A 23,350-nucleotide genomic window follows, 5' to 3' on the forward strand; every position below is an offset into this window, starting at 1 on the left:
TCTGAGTAGATGGCATCCAGATCATATGTACCTGACTACATGGTGTGAATATTTAGGTCTAGCCCTCTCATCACAGAAAGGGAGCCATACTTTTCTTTCAAATAGCTTTTCTATCTGTGCTTTCCAAAAATCTTCTATAACATTTGCTCATTTCCTCTCCTATAGAGTCAGAATGCTATTGATCTCATCACCTCTCATTTCTCTTCTCTCCTCTTAGCTCAAGAGGTTGCTGCAAAAACCACACTCCCCGCTCACAGGCATGTCTATAGGACCCCATCAGTATTTTTCGCATGAAGGCGTTTGCTATCACTTCCTTCAGGACTCCAGGGCAAGAAGCTAGAAAAGTAGTGGCCTAACCAGAGTTGCCTAAAAGTCCATTTACTCTGGGCTGTCCTTGCTATCTCAGAAGAATGACATGAAATTACTGCTGACTCTTCTTCTCCATGCCTCCCTGTCCTGACATTGGGACAATAATAGCAATGATGACAACTAGCATTGATCTTGCTGTTCCAAGTGCTTCACATGAATGGACTCACAGTCCTCACCTGAGTCCAATGGGATTAGTACACAGTTATCACTGTACCTGCTTTCACATGTGGAAACCTAAGTGCAGAGACATTAAGAAATTTCCCCACAGTGACAGAGCTTGTAACTCCCAGGGCTGTGGTTTGGATCTAGGCAGAGGCGATCTGCTTCTCCATGGAAGGAATATCTGGGCTCTTTTAGGAATTGTGGCTCAGTGATATTTAGAGAGAACTATTTTTTCCTCACTTGGTATCAGTGAAAGAATATAGCAGGAATGTGTGGCTGTACCCTTGGCTACTATTTCAAGATGTGCACTGAGTCTCCTGGTTGATGTGTTTCCCTCTTAGATGCCAGTAAAAATTTGGAAAAGGAATAAAATCTCATGATCTCACAGTAACAAAGAACTGGATATAACTTCATGAGTATAAGAGGTTTCAATAATTCTCCAGAAGTTGGAAAGAGCATGGGAAAGCATTGAATGGTGCAGTGAGGTGGAGGTAGCTTTAGTTTGATGTGTCTCCTGATCAAATTAAGAAGCCAACTTGCCCATTGGAATAAATCCCAGAGGTTTCAGCCTGAGAGAAAGAAGAGATTGAGAAGTGGACAGAAAATGGGGTCAAATTGAAGGTCTATTATGCATCGAACTGTTGCCTCCTTACCCAAGCATATTCATTCATTCATTCTCTCTCTCTCTCTCTCTCTCTCTCTCTCTCTCTCTCTCTCTCTCTCTCTCTCTTTCACACACACACACACACACACACACACACACACACCATGCATTTCTCTCTCTCCTTAGGCCAAAAAGAAAATAGATGCTTATTCTCTGAAGACATTTATAAAATCCTTCCTGGGGATAATTAGACCAGTTAGTATGGTGGAATTTGGGACACCTTACTCATTACAGGGACACACTGTTTACTACAAATCAAAGAAAGCCTGAAAGTAAAAATCAATGCGCCCATGTACACAGAGCTTCCAGTCAGCCTTCCATGGTCTCTTCCTGAAATCTGGACAGAAAACCACAAGCTGCCAGTCATTGCAGCCTGTGGTATGGCAGAGAAGGATCAAGTAAAAACAAAGCACAGAGAAAAATTAACTCTAGAGATAGTTCCACAAAGAGAATTTCAAAATAAAAACAAGTGGTATCCCCTGACAAAGCCAGAGGAATGTCACACAGAAGGAAAAAGGAAAGGGTGCCATGAAAAAGGAACAGAAAAGAAGAAAGGGCTTTGTGAAATTAAACATATCATTGCCCAGATTAAAAACAACCAATTTAAAGATTGAACTCAACTTCTTAGAGTATAAAATAAAAATAGAAAGAGATAGTAAATATGAGAGAAAGGACAAGGGATATTAAGGAATGATTGAGAAAGTCCAAATTCCAATGTCTGTCTAATAGGAGTTCACAAAAAGGCAACAGAAAAACATGAAGGGATGGAAATGATAAAATAAATAATAAAAGAGACTGTACCAGAATGTATCTTTCTATTTAAAGTGCTTAACAAGAATGAAATAGGATGAACGAGATGTTCATGTAGTCATGTGTTAGTGACACATCAGGACACCAAGAATAAAGAGGAGATCCTGAAAATTTCCAGAGAGGGGTTAAGGGGAAGGTCACCTGTAAGGAAACCAAGGTCAGACTTCTCAACAACCATGTCTGATGCTACAAAAACAATGGAGTAATACGTGCCAAGCTCTGAGCAAATTTAGATTCAGCCTAGAACTACATCCTAAAATACAAGATTAATCAGCTGTGGGGGCAGAATGCAGGCATTTTTAGATTCACAAGGACTTAGAAATTCACCTCTCATGTATTTCTCAGCCTTTTCTTTTTAAAAGAGCTAGTTGAGTGTGTGCTCCAACAATATGAGAAATCAAATCAAGAGAGAGGAAAACATCCAAGAAGCAGTGGATTCAGCTAGGAGTGCAAAGCAGAGAGTCCCAGAATGACTAGTGTGAGGCAGTCCCAGAGCACAAGCGTGCCTTGGCAGAGGTCTCTGGAAAAAAGTGGGCAGGAAAATAGATAGTATGATGGAGACCGTGGAAAAACCTAAGGACAAAAAAAAAAGAGGCAGAAATGTCAGAGAAAGGAAAAATATTTGGAAATGACAGGAAGAAGAAAACAATTAGTAAAATGAGTAGGATAACTCTCATGCTTGTAGCTTAGTAACTGCGTGAATGGTGTATGGCCATCATCGTTGAGGCTCAGCCTCATCAGGGTGGGAGCAGCAGCCCAGGAGTGGGGTTTTCACCCTTGATAAATGCTCCCACACCCATGAGTGGCATGGAGGCAGAGAAACACTGGATATCAAGGTACCACTGCAAGGCTGGACAATGAGGATGTCAGCAAAGGCCACCAAAAGCAAGGGCTTCCCTTTTTGCCTGGCAACATTCGGTTTCTGGTATTATGGGGTAGCAATAGAAGCCAATACTGACTGCAGTGGCATTTCATGCTAGCTCTGGTATGGAGTCAAAACTAAGTTGATTTAAGACACTAAGAAGTGATATTTCAGTTGCAGACAGAATCTTAGCCCATTGGGGATGGAGACAGGTAGGAGAGAGAAAAGATGATGGCATAAATAAAGTAAATCCTCATCACTCCCATCAAGATGTCAGTAAATGATATATAAAGTTGACAGAGTGAGAACTAAGGACATATGCATATCATATGGGCATAACCCCAGAAGGACTCAGTATGGAACTGTTTAAAGTATTTGCTTTTGGAGAATGGGGCTGGGGCTGGGGAGAATAGTGCAAAAAATTGTTTGCATTTATGTTTTATTTGTACATTTGTTTTGATGCTTCAAATATATATATTAGTTAAACACTTTTTAAGAAGTGTGCTCCTGTCAATCCTACTGTCCAAACTCCCTTGCTCTAGTGTAGTGGTTTAAATTGTCCTTGTGTCTGCAATAAACCACCTTAGAAGAGGGTGAGTTAATAAATCAAATACTTAAGCAGTCATGGGCATCCACTCCTCCACTGGCCGAACCTCTTCCTCCTTCTCATTCCAGGCGTGCTCTCTAAAACACTCGTGAGGAGCACCAGTGCCATCATTGTCTTGGTTGCTTGTTGGGTAGCAGGAAGCAGAAGAGCCTTAATTTTTAGCAGCTAGGCTCTGGCTCTGAAGACTGCCATTGAAATCGCAAGCTCTAATTGCAGCTTTTGAAAGTGCACCCGTTTCCCTGAGGTGAAATGGACACATATGTAATACCCTTTGTAATACTTTAAGCAATAAATAAAAAAATAAAAAAAATAAAAAAATAAAATAATGTGGAGAACAGTATGGAGCTACCTCAGAAGACTAAAAATGGAACTCCCATTTGACCCAGTGATCCCACTACTAGGAATATATCCCAAGAAACCAGAAATGCCAATCAGAAAGGATATATGCACCCCTATGTTCATAGCAGCACAATTCACCATAGCTAAGATTTGGAAACAGCCTAGGTGCCCATCAGCAGATGAATGGATTAGAAAACTATGGTACATCTACACGATGGAATACTATGCTGCGGTAAAAAAAAAAAGGAACTCTTGCCTTTTGCAACAGCATGGATGGAACTGGAGAGCATTATGCTAAGTGAAATAAGCCAGTCAGAGAAAGATAAATACCACATGATCTCACTCATTTGTGGATTATAGAGAACAACATAGACTGATGAAAAGGGACAGACCCAAAGACTGAGAAATAGCGATCAGGCTATCAATCCCCAGAAGGAAAGTAGGGGAGGGCGGGGGTAAGGGGAAGAGATCAACCGAAGGACTTGTATACATGTGTATAAGCCAAACCAATGGACATGGACAACAGGGGGATGGGAGCATGAGTTTGTGTGTGGGGGGGAGGTTGGGGGTTAATGGGGGGGATGAGGACACATTTGTAATACCTTAACTAATAATAAAAAAAAATAAAAAATAAAAATAAAATAAAATAAAATGCTCTCTAATGGATTCTCTGACACCGGAAGTCATCATTGACCCCAATGTAATTAGCACCTCTGGACTTGGCTTTGCCAGGTAGCACAGATAATCACCTAGGACCAAAGGCTGATGATTAGTCAGTCAGCTGACACTGAGTGCTCACTATGAAGTTCCGTGGGGGTGGCAAGGGAAGAGAAGACCTTGAAATGACCTTTCCTTAAGGCACTTCCAATTATAAGGGGCTAAGGGTGCAGAAGAGGAAGGACCGCAGAGATTCACACCGATCCCAAGACAAATAATAAACAGATCATTCTCAGTTGCATAGAGAGGGCCCTGGAGATCCAAGTTGGATTAGAATAAACATGGACTCTCTGATGGCTTCCCTGGTTTTAGGTGTTGCCTCTTCTTGTTTTTGCCCTCTGTCCCCCAACTGGACCCAGACTACTAGATATCTCTCTATGCTAATTACATGCTATTCCATTTGCCTGAAAAGCTGCCCTGTCACTCAGCCCTTGTCAGGCTGTGAATTTCCCCAATCCATCAAGAGTTAGTGCAAACCTGACCTCTTGAAGGGAACCTTGCCTGAGTTGCTAGTTTTGAATGCCTCCACCCTACACTGAATTATAGTTCTGATCAGTTACAGTGCTGAAGGAATTTGACTGTTCTCATGGTTATTTCTCCCATACATTGTAAGCTTCATGAGAGGAAGGACTGAGTATATTATTCATTCCAAAATAATTAAAAAGTTAATGTATATAAAACACTTAGACCAGTACCTGGAATATAAGCACTATACAAGTGTTTATCATCATCATCACCATCAATCTTTGCATTTTTAAAATATGTTTTTATTGATTTTTAGAGAGAGAGTAAGGAATAGGGATAGAGAGATAGAAACATCAACGATGAGAAAGAATCACTGATCAGCTGCCTCTTGCATGTCCCCTACTGGGGATTAAGCCCGCAATCCAGGCACGTGCCCTGACTGGGAATCAAACCATGATCTCTTGGTTCCTAGGTCGATGTTCAACCATTAAGCCACACCAACTGGGGAAATCTTTGTATTTAGATACCTTCCACGATATCTGGCACATGCAAGTGGCAGCTAAGCAAATGTTTCTTCATTTGTATTTTTTTGAACATTTCAAACCAGCTGAGTTTTAAAGATGAGGAGGTTGACAGTAGTCATGGTTCCAAGGTGAAAGTGACAACAATGTCTTTAGATATTGGTAATTAAGAGAAGTGAATATCTTTGAAGAAGCAAAGAATCTAACAGGTGGGTAAATTTAGTTCGGGAGGGTAGGAGGGAAGCTTAGATGATATGAAACTATTGAAAGCATATTTATTGTTGGCTTTGAGACAATACACTAGCCCTCAGAAAGATAGACTTGTTAGGAGAAACACCTAGTGTAATTCAAGTAACTTCATTTTCTTCAAGATTATCTAGAAAAAGAAGGCCACTCAGTGAAACAGATGTTTCCATGCCCATCCTCCCTTGCTGTCAGTATGTGTGATGTGCCTGTGCGTGCTGCCATCTGGGTGAGCCTATCTGGGCACAGTGATGGATCATGAATCTGTCTTTCCGTATGGTGCATGCATGGCATCTGAACCGTGATTTCACATGTAGGCAACGCTTTCATTCACAGAGGCATCACATGATTGCTAGGATGGTTGTCAGGTCAGTATCTCTTTTGGTCTTCAAACATCACATGCACTTTTCAATCTCTCCATCTTTGTTCATGATTCCACTCAATCTTACATCATCGTTCCTGTTCTTCACCGTTTACACAAAACCCACACAAGCCCACTTCCTTCAGCGAGGCCTCCCTGATCAATCCAGCTCACAAACATCTCTTCCTTCTCAGGATTCATGAATCCTAACACTTATTTTTCCCCATAGTTATATTATATGCCATGAAAACATTTACATTGTTGTCCTTGATTGCAACGTGAACATGAATTGCTCTTTCGCTGTTAGGTATGCTAGTCTTAGCTCCCTGAGTGGACTGCAGGATCTTTAACAGGAGCCTGTATTATCCCTCTCTAGTCTCCACCACAGTTGGTGCAGTTTGATGAGTATAGTAGGTACTCAATAGGTTGTTTCCTTAGAAAAGAATAGATGACTCTCCTAGGAATCAATTCAAAAAGCTTTTCCTGGGAGCCCCTTCACAAATGCCTGTCTATTTTCTACTTTAGATTATCAATACATATTAAAGAATAAAAGATGCAAATTTGAAACATACAGATTTATATTTAAAAACGCTACAGTTTTTGCCATCTGTGTTTGTTAATATACTTTATAGTATGCACGCAAATTTACTAGTTATACTTGAGGACAAAACTACTAGATCCTTGTGTATTAAAATATTCTCATAAAATTATCACAATTTTATCAACCATAGCTAAGGGAGCATTTTATTGCTGTGAGCAGGTGGGTGTCCTTGGGTGTTTCTTAGGGAAAGCACTACATTCCATCAGTTCCTTGGAAGTCCCACAATATCCTGCCAACAGCATTGCACTACTTCCTGGCCACTAAGCCTGAAAGGTTCAGCACTTTCAGTGTGCATGCAGTCAATTAATCAAGGTCTGTGGTGGGAAGAGTAAATTAAGTGACATAAGTTTCCAGCATACTTTAGTTATTTGATATAAGGTCACTGATATAGGTGGGTTTGGGGTACTTCAGTGTTCATAGCATAAATCATGTAAGCATTTTCCTTGTATTAAATGTATTATGAGGGCAAAAGCAGTGACGCCTTGTAGCAATTTCTGTGTATCATTGTGCTGTCAGTAATTGCAAAGTGGCTTTGCCAGTTAAATGGCACAAGCAATCTTGTCACCGTCATGATTCATTGCCTACTGAAAGCACACAGCTAGCCTTAATCTAATTCTCACCAGAACTCTGTGAACCACGTGGTATTGTGTCCTGTTTGCACTTGGGAAACTAATGTACATGGAGGTTAAGTGAACAGCCCAAGTATGAGAAGGAGCAAGACTATGAAAGCAGTTCAGAGTGCAATCATCTTTCCAATTCCTATGGAGTATAATGGTTACAAATCGCAAATAAGCCCTCAACAGGGCCCCGTCATTCTACTCCCTTTTCCTAGTAAATTCTGTCTCCCACTTTTGAAATGTCTCTTTAATATCTTCTATATCTTCAAATCTCCCTTGTTTTCTAATTTGCTAGAAAATAGAAACTATTAGAGGAAACGTACCTCCGTATTCTCATCACCCTATATAAAAATCATATGGTACTCATCCCTTCTGTATTCCCTCCTGTTACTTGTCTTTGGATCCCAAACTCTATTTATTCAGCCTGTCCCTCTTTCTTTTCCAATATCAATACCTCCCTTTCTACCTGATTATTCCTTTTCATAGCCAAACATGCCTCAATCTCTCCTGTTTCAAAAATCTTCACTCTGACCTTCAAATCACCCTTTAGCTACTTGTTTATTTCTGTGTTCCCATTCTCAGCAAAACTTCTTTCAAGGGTTGTCTACTCTACTACGTCTTCAATCCAATGCAATATGGTTTCTGCACCTCTCACTCCACTGAATGTGCTCTCGTCAAATTCTCTAGTGGCCTCTAAGTTGCAAAATCCAGATGCTCCAGTCTCAGCACACTTGACCTCTCATCATCATTTTACCCTCTTGATCGCTTTCTCATGAAACAAGTTTTGGGGGAAAGATCTTTCCACTTTTAGACCCTTGAAGTTTGAGGAGTCTGTACATTCTAGGAAGCAAAGAACTGTTGCCTTTGTTGAATATAAATGAAGTCACCTAGGGTGAATGTGTGGAGTGAGAAGAGGGAAAGGGCTGAATCCTAGGGGACAGGCAGAGGCAGGGAGGTCTACAAAGGAGCCAGGGAAGTGGTGGCTACTGGGGCAGGAGATGCCAAGGACGGAGAAGCTGAGGCAGAAGAGAGTGATCAATAGAAACCAAACCCCAGAAAGACGAAGCATGTAAGGACTAGAAAGAATATATTGTATTTGGGAATTAGGAGTTCATTAGTCATTGTTTATAAATAATTTCAGGATGCTGACATAGGCTAATTGTACTGAGGCCTGGTTGTACTGAACTGAAGGGCAAGCCAGCAAGTGTAGACATTTGAGAAGCTTGGTTGTGAAGGGAAGAAGAATGACCAGGTAGCATCTAGTGCAGACACAGGATTGTGGCAGAGAGTTGGAAAAAAAAATCAGGTTATATCTGGCTTGTTCAGAGATTGCAAAGAAGAAGGTTTGTTTACCTAATGTCATAGCACTTATACTAGAACTGAAAATAGAACTCATTTATTTTGTGACCTGAAGTAATTGAGATAATATATGAGTAAGAGTTTTAAAGATTATAAAGTGCAATGAGATTTTAATATGGTATTCTTTCCACAAAGAATAATTATGTACCAGGGAAAATTACATTTTTTGACTGTATAATATAGCCTTCATCCAATCCCCCCCAAAAGAACCTCGTTGTTATCTATTCTGCAGTTTGTAAATTATTAAATTGTTATGAATGATGTTTTGCTTGCTTCCTTTGGAAAGAGTGAGGGATTTCCGGAGTAGATGTTGGCCAGCCTGTCTGTTTCTGTTCAGTTGTTCTGAGCTGGCAGACAGCTAGACAGGCTATATAATTACACAGACCTGATGAATACTAAGTGCTCAGCTCCTTCTTTACAGCATTACTACTTTCTGATAAAAGGATATATAAATCCTGTCAAATAAACTTGAGATACTTTAGATTCTAGGCCTCTTATTTCAAGATCTCCTTCAAAACTCTGGAAGGACAAACCTAATTCTTCTTGCCAGCCATCTAAACAGACACTGGCTTATAGAACCAAGATGTTCCACAGGCTTTGGATATGAATCCTAATCATCTTTGCTCAGTCTGACAGAAGGTAAAAGTTTAGCCATCTGAAATGTAATTTTGTGGACTCAAGGGGCAGAAATCCATGACCTGATATTAAGAGACCTCTATTAACTATTCACTGTAGTTTCTCCTCCTCCTAATATACCTCTATGATTTGTAAGTACAGACATAAGGGCTCTTCTTTCTCAATACTCTTTTAGCTCATATGCTCTTAAATGAATGATCACTCCCAATGTTTATGATGTGCATGATACACACAGACCAGTTTAGGAAGCCTGGGGTGACGGCAGGGGTGTATGCAATGAGCTGTAGGGTATTGTTTCCATGTATCTCTAGCTTAAGTTTTCTCATGGATAAGAATTTGTAGCAATTCATAATGACAACTTATTATACCTTAGAAAGGATTAGACTGAAGAAGGCAAAGCATGTCTTCCTTGAACATCTGTCCTGTTTGACGCAGTGTCTCCTGTATGTATAACAGAATGACTCCCACTCAGAGGTCTCGCGTCTGAGGACAGACCTGACCCGGAGGTGCAGCTGTATGTTTACAGCCCTGGGTGTGGAGGGAAGTTTTCTTAGTCTGATCTGCCTAATCTCTGTATGACGCAAGGTTCTTCTCGTTTATCTCTTCTGTTGGTTCTCCTCTGAATCATCATCCCTCCAAGGAAAAGAAATGCTGATGCAACTTTTGTTCTTCTGGAACACATGCCTTTCTCAGCCCCAGCAACATAGTCAATAAAATAGTGTTTCCCTTTGGACTGAGGTTGACCTGGGTTTGAAGCTTGAGTGCTTTGGGCCAGTCATTTAGTCTCTAAGTTTTGTCATTTGAAAAATCGGAATAACATTACATACTTTGTAACATGTGTGGGAGAGGTAAATATAATGTATGTAAACAAGTATGAAACAAGTTTTGATAAATAGTAGTTATCTTATTAAGTTGGTTATATTTCCTTTCTCTCCTAGAACACACTACTGATCTAATCACCTATTCCCTTGGGACTCTCCTATCAGATAGTTACCAATCATAAGGATGGCAAACAAATGAATAGTTCTTGTAAATGTGATTTACTTGGAAACCAGCAGGGCTGCAAAGTAAACTGAAAAGAGCATTGGGCTAGAGAGGTAAGAAGTTCTCACTCACTTCTAGCCTTGCTGGTTCTCATATTAACTAGCAGTGTGACCTTGTATATGATTATCCATACATACAAAACTATAAGTTATCAGGAAGATTGCATTTATCATTAATGAAAGAGCAACATAAGATTTTTTGAACATTTCTAATCTCATGTAAATCCTGATTAGGTCAAGTGTTTATTGCATGACCATACAGACTGTACTTGGCAACGTGAGGGATAATAGACAAAGGATGCATATGCACACTCATTTATGGAGGACTGTTATGGGCTGAACTGTGTTCCCCCCAAATTTTTATGTTGAAGTCCTAATCCTCAATACCCTAGAATGTGACCTTATTTGGAGATTAGGTCATTAAAGAGATAATCAGGTTAAAATAAGGTCACTAGGGTGAACCCTAATCCAATATGACTGCTACCTTATAAGAAGAGGATCTGTAGTTCATGCCACCCAGTTTGTGGCACTTTGTTATGGCAGCCCTAGCAAACTATACAAGGGCATATTGTGTGCTAGTGACTGGGAAAATAACACAAGCCAAGAAAGAGTTAAGTAAAGAAGCAGATAATTCAGCCTGTATGAGAAGCCTGTTCCAATAGATATATATTTGGAGAATATAGGCTATGTTAGGTAGGAGCAGGTGCATGGTACAGGGTGTCATGGGAGGCCGCGGAAGGATAGCTGAGCAATACCAAATAATTCACTACAGCCTCCGCAGAAGGAACTTCTGAGCTGGGATTTTTAAGCAAGAGTTTCCTAGGGTCAGAATGAGTGCAGGAAGGTAGTGTCCTGCGCAGAGAACAGTATACATCAGATACAATGTGTGCAGAGACATGGATCCGTCAGCAAGTGTGGCATAGCTGTAGGAGTATAAGTCATTCAATATGGCCAGAGCTTACCAGGGTAAGAGGAGAAGCTGGAGAGGGGGGCAGGGCCCAGATCAGCAGAGAAAGGTTCCACAGAGTAGGAGCAGGGACCAAGGCCTTGAGGAATGGGTCTTTCTTGAATAGGCAAATTGGAGAATATAGGCTATGTTAGGCAGGAGGGAAACCATGAACAAAAGTGAAGGTTTATATTTGTTTGGTAGTGAGGGTTCTGATCTGGTTAAAGTAGAGGCTCTCTAGAGAAGCAGTGGGGATGAGGTGAAAAGGTAAGGATATGTGAGATAAATAAGTCGCTTAAAGGACAGGAAATATAACAACCCGGGAGTGCTTCAAGGGCAGGACCAGTGTCCTGTTCAGTGTCTGCAATCTAACCCGGGAGTGCTTCAAGGGCAGGACCAGTGTCCTGTTCAGTGTCTGCAATCTAGCAGGTGCTCTACAAACATGTGCTGAATGAACGAAGGGGTGGAAGGATGACACAATGTGGTCTTAGTGAATTGAGCAGGGACTTCTAGGTCCTTTTTTGGTTTGGTTTCAAAATTTAGGTGGCACAGGGTTCTTCTAACCTTTTTGTGTCTCCTTTTCTTCATTTATAAATGTGAGGATAGCAATACTTAGTGATAGGGATATGATATGAATTTCAGGGGATAATTTAAACGGAACTGAATGGAACTTAAGAATTCCATCCAATCAATATTTACTGAGATGCTACTATATGCCAGGCACCGCACTAGGCTTTAGAAATACAAAGATAAACAAGACCCCCATCTCTGCCTCTAAGGATACTTTATAGGGTGGGAGGCAGACATCTGAACAGATAATGAAATTGCAAGGCAGTATAATAAGGACCAGCATAGGGCCAGGAGTGCACAGGAATGGGTCAGTTTTGCCAGCCAGATAACAGGATGGCATTAGGAAATATTTCCTAGAGGAAGTGATGTTTAAGAAGAATCCTGAACAATACTGCACAATTAGGTGAAGAGGAAGAGAAAGGAATTCCAACCAGAGGGACCAGTGGGCTTCCTCTGCAGCTGTGTTTTCCTAGTTCCTATGCCTGTGCAGTTCCCTTGCTGAAAATATACTCCAGGCTGGTTGGTTAGAACAAAAACACTCTCTTTCTTTCTCTTGTCAGACTCCTGAAAACTGGACTTAAAGTCTAAATATCCCTATTATCTGCATTCTCCTTAAACTAACAGGCCTTCAGGAACCATGCTGTGGCCACCTGCCTGACTCCCTCACTCCCTTCCTCCTTCTCTTTTCTTTCCTTCCTTTCCCACATCCTTATTTGTTCTTCCTTCCTCCTTTCATCAAATGGTCACCATGTCTACATATGTAAACCATGTGGATATAGAGGATCAAAGCATAATTTCTAATTCTCAAGGAGTTAAACATTGGTGGTGGTGGTGGTGGGGGGAGGCCAGCGAATTATGGCCCATTGACCAAATCTGTCTGTTTTTGTAAATATAGTGTTGGAACACAGCCATGTCCATCACTATGGATTATCTACAGCAGCTTTCATGCTACAAGAGCAGAGTTGAACAGTTGCAACAGGGACCATGTGGCTTTGAAAGCCTAAAATGTTTACTACCTGGCTTTTTACTGAACAAGTCTGCCAACCCCTGTTCCAGTGTTTGTGTGTAGCAGAGGTGGTGGACAAGGAAATAGGTAATAGTGAGATAAGTGGTAAGACAGAAAACTACAGAAGGAGGGTTGGGGAGAAGTGACAGCTAGAAGAAGGGATAACTAGGCTAAGAACTAAAAGATAAAAAGGAGTGAAGAGGGGAAGGAAGGTCATTCCCGGAAGAGAGAGCAATACATGCAAAGGCCAAGCAAGAAAAATGTGCCGTTTGGAGAGGAAATGGTAACAGATGAGGCTGGAAAACGCATTGGGCTCAGGCAGGTCATGAGGTATCCTGCACGTGAAAGTCATCTGAAGGATTTTGGAAATATAATGTCCCATACAGAGTCAAGAATCAATGAATTACTGCAAACAGGGTAGTGCTAAAGCAAACGTGTGCTTAAGAAAGATCACTCTGGCTGTGTAATACTTAACATTTGTTGGGAATTTATTCTATGACAGCTCTGTGCTAAATGCACACATGTATATGGAAATGCTTATTAGGTAGCTTGGACAGCAACTGGAAGCCAGGTAGAAAGAGGTGAAGAGTAGGGACAGCTCTGGATCTATGAGAACCAATTATCTCCCTACTGGATGGACAGGCAGAGCATCACACACATGTAGAGGCAGGAGGAGGAGGAGAATAGAAATGATTGGGAAAGGCAGTAAAATGTCACAGAACCCCAATAAAAATGAATAAGGGAGTACATGTTAATAAGAACTAGATAGTAAAAACCAGACATTGTAAAGAAGGCAAAGAGAAATGAAGTGAGGGGGGGAAAGGGGTTGGGGTTTGACAAAAAGCAGGTCACAGCTGACTTAAAGGGGGACAATTTCAGCAGAAGAATGGGGAAGCAGGTGGGATTATAAGGGTTTCGGAGCTGACCAGAAGTGAGACAGTGAAGATCGCTGCCACTGAACACTTGTTTGAGAGACTGTCTTTTTAAAGAAGCAAAGAAATATGACTGTGGCCGGATTTCTTAACGAGGCTGTAATTCAGCAGTTTTAATACATTTTCTGATTCATCAAGTAAATTACTCATCCCAAATACCTGGTCAGTGGAAGCAACAGTGAAGATCAAATTATGCAGCCATGCCGGATGACTAAATTAAAAGACAATGCATGTCAGCCTTAGTTAGTCATGGGAGTTGTAGTACTGCATTATCAGAAAACGGGGCAGCACATTGTAGTGCTTAAACATGTAATCGGAGGAACTTCCCGGTGGACGAAAAGGCTCTCTCCTTGGTACCACCAGAGATGATTGTGGCTAATGTCATTTCCAAAAGCCTCTCTCCGAAGGTGGTCATCCCTGAACATGCCCTCCTGTCTGACTTTCCACTGCACAAGCAATCAGCGTCTTTCTCGGGCTAATGAGATCTACACGAAGAATTAATTGCTCTGCCAGCACCAGAGTTGTACCCTGCATCTTTAAAGAGCTGAAAATATTAAATAACAAGCCCAAAGAACCTTGCTCCCGGATCCTCATTAGATTGATTTTACAGATGAGTAAACTGAATCATAGAGAAGCAAGGCAGTGGAAATGAGAAGTCTTTAGTTCTCTCTCACATCACAATGAGGCTGTTGCCTATCAGATTTGTGATTATGCTGTTGTCCAGAAAAAGAATAACTCCCTCCTCACGTTGACTCTTGGATACCAACAGATTTTTAAAAAACTGTTACTGGGGTGACACTGGTTAATAAAATTAGATAGGTATTAGGTGTACAATTCTATAATATGTCATCTGTATATTGTATTGTGTGTTCAACACTCAAAGTCAAGTCTCCTTCCATCACCATTTATACTCCCCTTTGGGTACCAAGAGACATTAAATACCTGCAGTTGAAAAACACAATGTCTCTTATGTTTTGTAAAAGTGGGTGTGTAACTACTGGCCTAAATGAGTTTGAAGAATTATAGCTGAACTTTCAATATAAAGCAACCCACTCAACCCAGAGCCTCGCCTTTGTCAGAAAGAGGAAGGTGTGGAGAGTGTGGAAAGTATTTTTTCCTCTGTGCCTTTAAAACTCAGTAACTTTATAACATTTTCTTAAACGATATTTGAAACAAGAAATCATCATGGGGACTATTAGTCTTACCCTGTAGGGATAATTTATTTTTCTGCTTCACAATTTTAACTTCTTCCTTGGATCATGATTTGATGCTAAGATACTTAAAAGGTCATTTTATCAGGTCAACCACAAATGGTGCTCTTATTACAGAAAAGTTATGTAAAAGATGAAAAGAGAAGCAAGTCCATTAGCACGTAAAATGCACATAAAAATGGTGAAATTTTTCAGTTACATACTGGTCAGATGAATCTTGCTCAAATCTTTTGTTCAAATGGATGACTTTTCTAAGAGCTCTGTGGCACCACTTCAGAGGCTAATAGGCAGCATTCTCTCTGACCTTTAGCATTTTTTTTTTATGAATGCTACCCACCAAGTGTACAAAAATGCCAGTTCACATAAGGCTCCTGTGTTACTTTTATTTCTTGCTCTGTAAAGGCTGCATTTTGAACATTTTAATTATGGTCAAAGCATTCCTAGTCAACCTAGAGGGCAATTAGTAGGAACACAGTAGATGCTAAAAAAAGATAATTTGGAATAATTTCACCCCCCCTTTTATCCTCACCCAGGGATATGTTTACTGATTTTAAGGAGATAGAGAGAGAGGGGGAGAGGGAGAGGGAGAGGGAGAGGGAGAGGGAGAGGGAGAGGGAGAGGGAGAGAGAGAGAAAAAAGAAACATCCACACATGCCCCAACTGGGGATCAAACCCACAACCTAGGTAAGTGCCCTGACAGGAATTGAACCCGCAGCCTTTTGATGTACAGGGCGGCACTCCAACCAACTGAGCCACCTGACCAAGGCTTTTCCCCTTTTGATTAGAGTTTGCAAATATAACTGTCAGCTAGTTACTCTGGTGAGGCTATGAGTCAGTCCTCCTCCAAGTAATATAAACTTCCTAATTTAGTCTTTGGTCTATAAATCTACAGTAACACTGCCAGTGTTTTGATGTTATCAGTATCTTTATCTTCCTTTGCTCCACACTATCATAGATTTTATCTTTTCATTGCCTACTGTAATTTGTTGCTGGAAAAACAGTTGCTAGTAAGTAATATGCTGAAAGATGATGATTATCTGAAAGGATGGGGGTAAGATCCCCATGATGTAGTGTGTGTATGAGCAAATAAAGGAATATGTGTGCCATGTTCATGCAAATAATATGACAGGTCTGAGGGCAATCCTGTGACCTGCTGGAGGTCAAGGATTGTGTATGTTCATTGTTACATCACTAGTATTTAACACTGTCCCAAAACATGGAAAATATTTAAGCAGCATTTGCTGTATTAATAAATGAAGAATTCTAGTGCTCCATGTTCCCACTGGCAAAACAAGGCTTCTGGGTTAAAAATGAGGTTGGAAGGTCCATCTACAACAATCTGCTATGCATTTAGTGTTTATGGGAGATTTCTATATATACAGCATCATGCTAGGAGTTGTGAGAAAGGCAAGGAAATTGAATACAGGGAGGGGGGGCTGGAGGCCTGGGTGAAAGAGGTGAAGGGATTAAGAAGTACAAATTGGTAGCTACAAAACAGTCCCGAGGATGTACTAGTAAAGTAAAGAAAAGGGAATATAGTTCATAAAATTGCGATAACTCTGTATGGTGCCAGTTGGGGTACTGGAAATATCGAGGGAACACTATGTGAAGTATATGATTGTCTAACCACTAAGCTGTACATCTGAAACCAATACAAAATAAAATTAAAAGGAAAAAAGTAAGACTGACAAATCTTTCAGGAAAAAAAAATAATAAAGAAAATTGAATACATAGATCTTAGACTTGAAGTGTCCGGTCTAGTGGAGGAGACAAGATATATATAAGTGAAAAGTTAACTCCTAATTCAAGAGTGAATAATGACATGCCAAAGGTAATTTTTCATACCAAATACAACCACTACATGATTTCAGAGAAGAGAGAGGCTGCTGAGGACTGGAGTCATTAAGGAAAGCTACATAAACAAGGCAGGGATTGAGTTAGACCTTTTAGAATAAAAGAGGGGAAGGGAAGGAAATTGCAGTCTGGAGGGGGAAGGCTGGAGAGTACAAATGAACAGTCATCAAGGTAAGAATAGATAGTTTGAGACTTAAAATGAAGGAAGCAGTCATTAGATTTGGAAAAATAGAGATGATAACAGAAACATATAGAATAAGGAAGTAGCTAAGTATGTGCATTTTGTATGATAATCATTTCATACCTAAACTCCTTGGTGAAAAAAGAAAGTAACTTTGAAACTTATATACATTCTATATGTTGCAAACTTGGGCATAATAGGTGGGATGTCAGAGGACCAGGAGGCTGCGTTCCCAGAGGCTAGCGAGTAGCAAGCACACATGCCTAACTGGGAGGGAGCTGATGTACCACTCGAAGGGGCTGCACAGGTAGAGTGAGAGCCTGCATAAGTCTTTTGACAAAGGATGCTGTGTGGAAAGGGTTTATGATTGCAACATAGATTTGACTTTCCCCAAATCTTACGTGACCTGATGCACTTTTGTAGTTATTCATTGATTATATCAATTTTCATTTATCTTATATATTTAAGGATACAGAAGGGTCAAGGCTATGTGTACACCTGTTGTGCAAACCAGAACCAGATACTTAAAGACAACGTTTGAAATTTTGCCTTTCAGATTCACACATCAATAAAATCAAGGATAAGGATAAGAGACCAAAGGAGAAGCCATAATTGACAGATATTTAAAAATAAATGGGGATCCTTATTTTCTAACCATGTCTGGAAATGGATGAAAGAAATCTTTATTAACGTTAATTATAGCAATGTAGATAAACCACCTGTATATTGTGTTTGTGTGTGAGAGTATGTAGAACAGAATGAGCAAAAAATTTTGTTAAAGCTTTTAAGAAATACTTTGAATGTCACTTACATGGACCCTTTAAAACTCCCATTCATTAATGGAATACTGATTAAATAAAAAATTAACTATTGAGAATGTCTCCTAAGTAAAGTATATCTATGCATAGATCTACTACTATGATGCTTTAACGAATGTTAATTATAGCCTTTTGATGTCTGTACTGCGTGGCTCTAAAAAGCTAATAAGACCTGCACTACATCATAGTTAATAGAAGTGTGGTGCTTGTTGCTTAGGCAACAGGATGAATAAATGCAGGTCAGGATGTGCTTCAAGAAAAACAAAAGCTAGACTATGATACTGAGTAGAGACGGAGCTGATCTAACGGATTTTCCCCTACATTAATGAAATCTGTTTCTTAAAATGGCCCGAGCATATCAGTGTACTTTAACTAAGTTCATAATGAAATAAATTAGGTTATGGAGATCAAGAAATAATTTTTATAAAGGCAGAAATTGATTTTTTTATGATAGTAGTAGCAAATAAATGATTGATAGCATTTAAAGCAATAATTGATGACAACCATTTTATGATTTGCTTCCTTTTCATAATTAACTAATTCCTCTAAATGATAATTCAAAGCTTTTAAAATTGATTCTGTCCCATGAAGAAAGTATTAGACTGACTTTTCTGAATTAGCCATGTTTTCTTAATTTCTGGAAAATTTCACACAATCCTGGGAATACTTAGAATTGAAAAAAATAAAGACAATAATCTATGGAGGAGATCAGACCTGGTTTTATTATGTAGGTACAGGGTTTTTGCCTTCCAGATGCATTTTGGAGTGCTCATACATATTCCATTCATGAATGTTTTTACGATCTCCAAATGCTTATTTGAAACCTGTTTGATTAACCTTTCAGTTCCAGGCTTTCAAAGGGGGATTATATTTGCTGAAAAGTGTTTAAAATTCAGGGGAAAATTATGCTGAATTAAAATCTTTCAAAGCAGCCAAATATTCCAGAGAACCCAAAAACCTACCTCACTTCTCATAGGACCAGAATAAATTTGGACGAGAGTTCGAGGAGTAGGAATGAGAAAGTCTTGTCTCAAGTAGAGAGAGGGAGAAAGCATACTTATCAAAATGTGCAGTAAACATAAGTAACGATGCAAAGATTTTCATTCTGTTTGATAGTCCCTCTAGTTCTTGGTGTCATCTGTGTAGTGTCCTAAATCTGGTCAGTATCCTAAGACTCTCAGAACAATTGAAAAAATTTCACTTTCCCCCCCCCTATTTTAATACCCACAATATCATTCCTGTCTAATTAGTGATGGTATTCTTAAACATGAGAAAAATGCAATAGCTACACATCTCATTGCAAAAAAAAAAATAGGTTCATAAAGAGTTCATTGTATACAATTACCTAGAGCTCATCTGTTTTGATGCATTTAGTAGCTTTTTATAAAAAGCTCATGGGGCATACACCTTTTTTGGAGAAGAGGCAGAAGTTGAACAATTTGAATGATTTTCAAATCTGTAATAATAGTCAAGTCAGGCTTGGAGAAAAAGAATCTCCAATGGAGATAAAAAGACATAACTAGCTCTCCGTGTTTTGTTATCAGCTCTGGTGTTAATAAGCCTCAGGTGTCGGCTCCAGCAATTTATTTAGAAATAGCTATTCATTAGTTCTACATTTGTGTGCTACATGCCTATGTTATGAAGCTCTCTCTCTCTCTGAATTTAGGGATAGGCAATATGTGTAATGGGACCTTAAAAGCAAGGTAAGGTAATAAGGATGGTGACGTAGCTTAACAAGGGAAAGTGATGAGCGCTGAGGGAGGCGTGTGAATGATTAGAAAGCTGGATCGCCCGTCTGCACCTCTCCCTCTCCTCCTTCCTCACCTATATTCACCACCGTGAGAAGTTCGCACACACCGCACCGGGTTTAGACTGCATGCAGACAAGTATTCAGAAGTACATGCATGTGCTCAGCCCATTAGCCTCTCCTTCTGAATACGGACAGCTAACTGATGCAAGTGTTTGTTTTTCCCTAAAGTAACAAACAATTACTTCCATGCTCCTCAATCAGCACGTGTAAGTAAGTGAATCCTCTCCAGAATGGACTGTCTGAAACAGTTTGCTAAGGAACTAAAGGTCATTCGATAACACCACTTAAACTGCCTATCGAACAATGATCAGGAAACAAATGATCTTCACACTGTAAACATAATACATTGTCCACTGAATCCCTAACTGCTGATGCTCACACAAAATCCTATATCTTTAGGCACCCAGAATCCATTGAAGAGGGGCTGATCGACCCCGGGGAATTCAGAAACTACAAATTTATAAAAATCACACAAAGAATGGAAGGGAGGACACAAATGTTCATCTCCTCTCGCTGCCTATAAATAGTCCTCTCACCGGTTCATTCATATCAGACACACGCACATGGACGCCTCTAGATCTCATTTCTCAGCAAGTATCTCTATGTACACAGTAAGTTCAGCCCTGAGGGCATCCCCTTTCCCGATGCCGCTACAGATATAAAACTGACCGGTTTTGGTGCAAATCGGGCTGCTTCTGAGCCATGTCAGACACACTAGAAGCAAAGACAGACAAAAGGCAGCTCTGTGGACACAGAGAGCGTCTTACCATAAACTGCACATTGTCAAATCCATTAGCCATCAGGTGGTTCTCGTACTGAGGTAGCCCAATGCTTTCCAACCATTGTCCCACTGTTTGGACGGGGCATCTGGGTCCTGTGAGAGGATGAAGAGGGAAGCGTTTAAGCAGGGAGTAGCCGTCCACGGGGTAATAGCGGTAGTCCTGGGCTGAGAGGTGGCATTGCCACATCATGCTCCTGGGAAAGTTGCTATCAAAGGAGCCCGCCAGCTTGACAGATTAGCGTTCCCGGCGCGCGAGAGAGCAAAGTCAGAAGTAACACATAGTTTGCCAGGCAGGCTGTGGAGTCTGACTTGATCCTAGCTCCACATTTCTCACATATTAATCTTTACTACCGACCAGGACGCCATACAGCCCCCAGAACCAGGCAGCGGTAGAAGGCATAGCAAGCTGTCGGCCGAGGCTGGTCTGCGTGCTCTGTGATTGTTGGAGTACTCCACAATGAGCAGTGCACGGCCAGCAGCCAGAATTCTCTTTATCAAGTACTCCTACACTCATCAATATGCAGCTCCATGCTCCCTGCTCCCCCTCGCTCGCTCCCCTTCATTACCCAGCCCAGGCTACACCTCGCATTTTCAATAATAGCCATCAGATAAGGCAGATTTTTTTTTTGTCTGCAAGCTGTAAGCTGCTTCCTCCTACACGCCCATCCAAGCGTCAATCTTGAATGATGAGAGCAGTCAAAACAAATGCAGAAAATAGCAAGATTCAAAAGCAAACCAAAGCGCTTAAAACTGAATTGCATCTTCATACCGGTTATACATTACAGAGCTATTTGTTGTGGAATTTTACGTTTCAAAAGACACCAGGAAATGCAAAGCTTTAACCATAGCTGTTAGCAGAGCTCATGACAGGTTCCCTTTCTCCTTTTCTTCCCTTCCCTTTCTTCTTCTTAAAATGCAGCAGAGATAAATGTTTCTGATCTAAAGCTTTACAATGTGTGGAGAATCATTATTCTCTTTCTTTCGCAGGCTATATATATGAAGGAACATCTCTGAGATTCCTTTTTCATTTTGAATTACTGTAACATACAGAAACTGCATCGCAATCTCGAAGTCAAGATAATTCGTTTTTTGTTTGCATGGCTCCTTCTAAACAAAAATATTATTAGGCATAAGAAATCCTTTTCCCCTCTGACATTTATAACCCGGTCTACCAGGGTTACCATCTTAAATGTGCTGTAAAGGTAACATTACTGGGTAGAATTGTTTAATAAAAAAAGGAGCCCTCACCAAAAAGAATTCAAGAATAACAGATGTAAATGTGTGAGTTTTACTGAATGGCAGACATATTGAGTAATTTATTTAATAATTGAGAGAAATGAGAGATTAATAATAGAACCCAGGGGACTAGATCATCAGAAAGAACAGACTCTTACTTAAGATTGGGAAAGAACTCGCAGAAAGGCTAGTCTCACCTCCCCCTTACCACAGGAACCCCTTGTCACAGTGTCCCTGGGAGACCATCACCTAATTTATGCTTGAATACTGCCTGTAACGGAGCCCTCACTACTTATCAAGAGGACTCCATTTATTAGAAAGCTATTTTACTTCCTACTTGACTACCCACTGGCTCCAGCTCTGCCTTTGGAGCCCCCACAGATCGGGAACAGTGTGTTTTAAAAATTAAAGATAACTCTCCCCTCCCCTCTCCCTACCCACAACAGTGCTCGGCCCATAGTAGGTGCTCAATAAATATTTACTGAATAAATGAAATATAATTTTCCTTCTTTCCCAAAACTTTATCTTTCTCTGTTTCCTTTCTCTTTTTAAGAACATTGTCAACCTCCCTGACACACAGACATTAAACCTCAAAGAACCTAGCACACTTTCTCTTTCGCTGCGGACACCAGTCCCCAAGTTAACACCATCCCTCACCCCAGTGTTTCTGGCCCCTGCTCCCTTGATTCTTTTTCCTGTCTCATGTGTATGGAACTTTGACTTTAATTCTGTGATCTTAGTTCAGGCCACCTGGCCCATGCAACAGTGGCTTCTACATGGGTCTTTCTACCTCTAATATTTTAAAAATCTATTTTATGTGTGAGTGTCAGAATAAGTTCTCTAAGATACTGTTTTGATAATTACTTCCTTTCCCAAAACACTTCCCTGGTTTTCAGTTGGCTTCAAAATAAACTCTCAACTTCTTTGATAATATTTTGGGGCATCTTTATGATTGATAACAAATAAACCGCCTTGATTTCCTTTTCCCCGGCGTTCCAGTCAGGTGGGATTACTGGCTGGTCTCTGAAGGCAGCCTGTAACATACTTCAGTTGGTTTTATTCTGTTCCCACATTTCTGTCCCTTCGTTGGTTTTGAATCAGATGGCACTTCCCTTGTGAAATCTTTTCTAATCCCCTAACAGGAATGAATCTCTTCCTTATCTGTCTTAAGTGGCATTTTTTAGGCTCTCTATTAGAATAACTATTTTTTGTCTAACATTACAGTTATTAGCATACAAGACTTATTTATTGAATGTAGGAATGTTCTTCCTAATATTGCACGTGGTAAAGAATCAGTATGCATCTATCTAAACCAAATAATGTAGCTCTCATTTCACATAAAATCCTCCTAGTTTTGATTTAAAATTGTATTTTCATTTGAAATCTTTTCCAAGTATCTGAATTCTTTATAAAAGAAGATAGTTGGGTTTCTAAATAGAATTTTCAAGTGAATTTTTATCATCCTCATCCTCTCTTTTACTCTATTATAATTTATCCCTGATTGGTTCTAGACCTTTCAAGAAAGTCATAAAGTTTGTAGCATTCTAGAAATCAATTTTAAGAGATTCTGGTTGCTCAACATTAATTGCATGAGAACTTAAAAACAAAACACTCTTTGTCCTTGGACAG

The 23,350-nt window shown here is 40.1% G+C and overlaps 1 protein-coding gene across 9 annotated transcripts in view; it reads right to left on the reverse strand.

Moving 5' to 3' along the window:
* The window catches only part of ANKS1B (ankyrin repeat and sterile alpha motif domain containing 1B), an 812,878-nt gene that overhangs the window by 337,562 nt on the left and 451,966 nt on the right, over nucleotides 1-23,350 (reverse strand). For 8 of the 9 annotated variants that reach the window (XM_081080965.1, XM_081080961.1, XM_081080962.1 and 5 more), the window contains exon 15: nucleotides 20,472-20,578. In XM_081080965.1, the coding sequence (XP_080937091.1) occupies nucleotides 20,472-20,578 (107 nt within the window). Of the gene's footprint in view, nucleotides 1-20,471; nucleotides 21,144-23,350 lie in introns of those variants that run through there. The other variant, XM_081080966.1, reaches the window with a different exon arrangement.

Source organism: Myotis nattereri (genome assembly GCF_964212035.1).
Source record: "Myotis nattereri genome assembly, chromosome: 2".
NCBI classification, from domain to species: domain Eukaryota; kingdom Metazoa; phylum Chordata; class Mammalia; order Chiroptera; family Vespertilionidae; genus Myotis; species Myotis nattereri.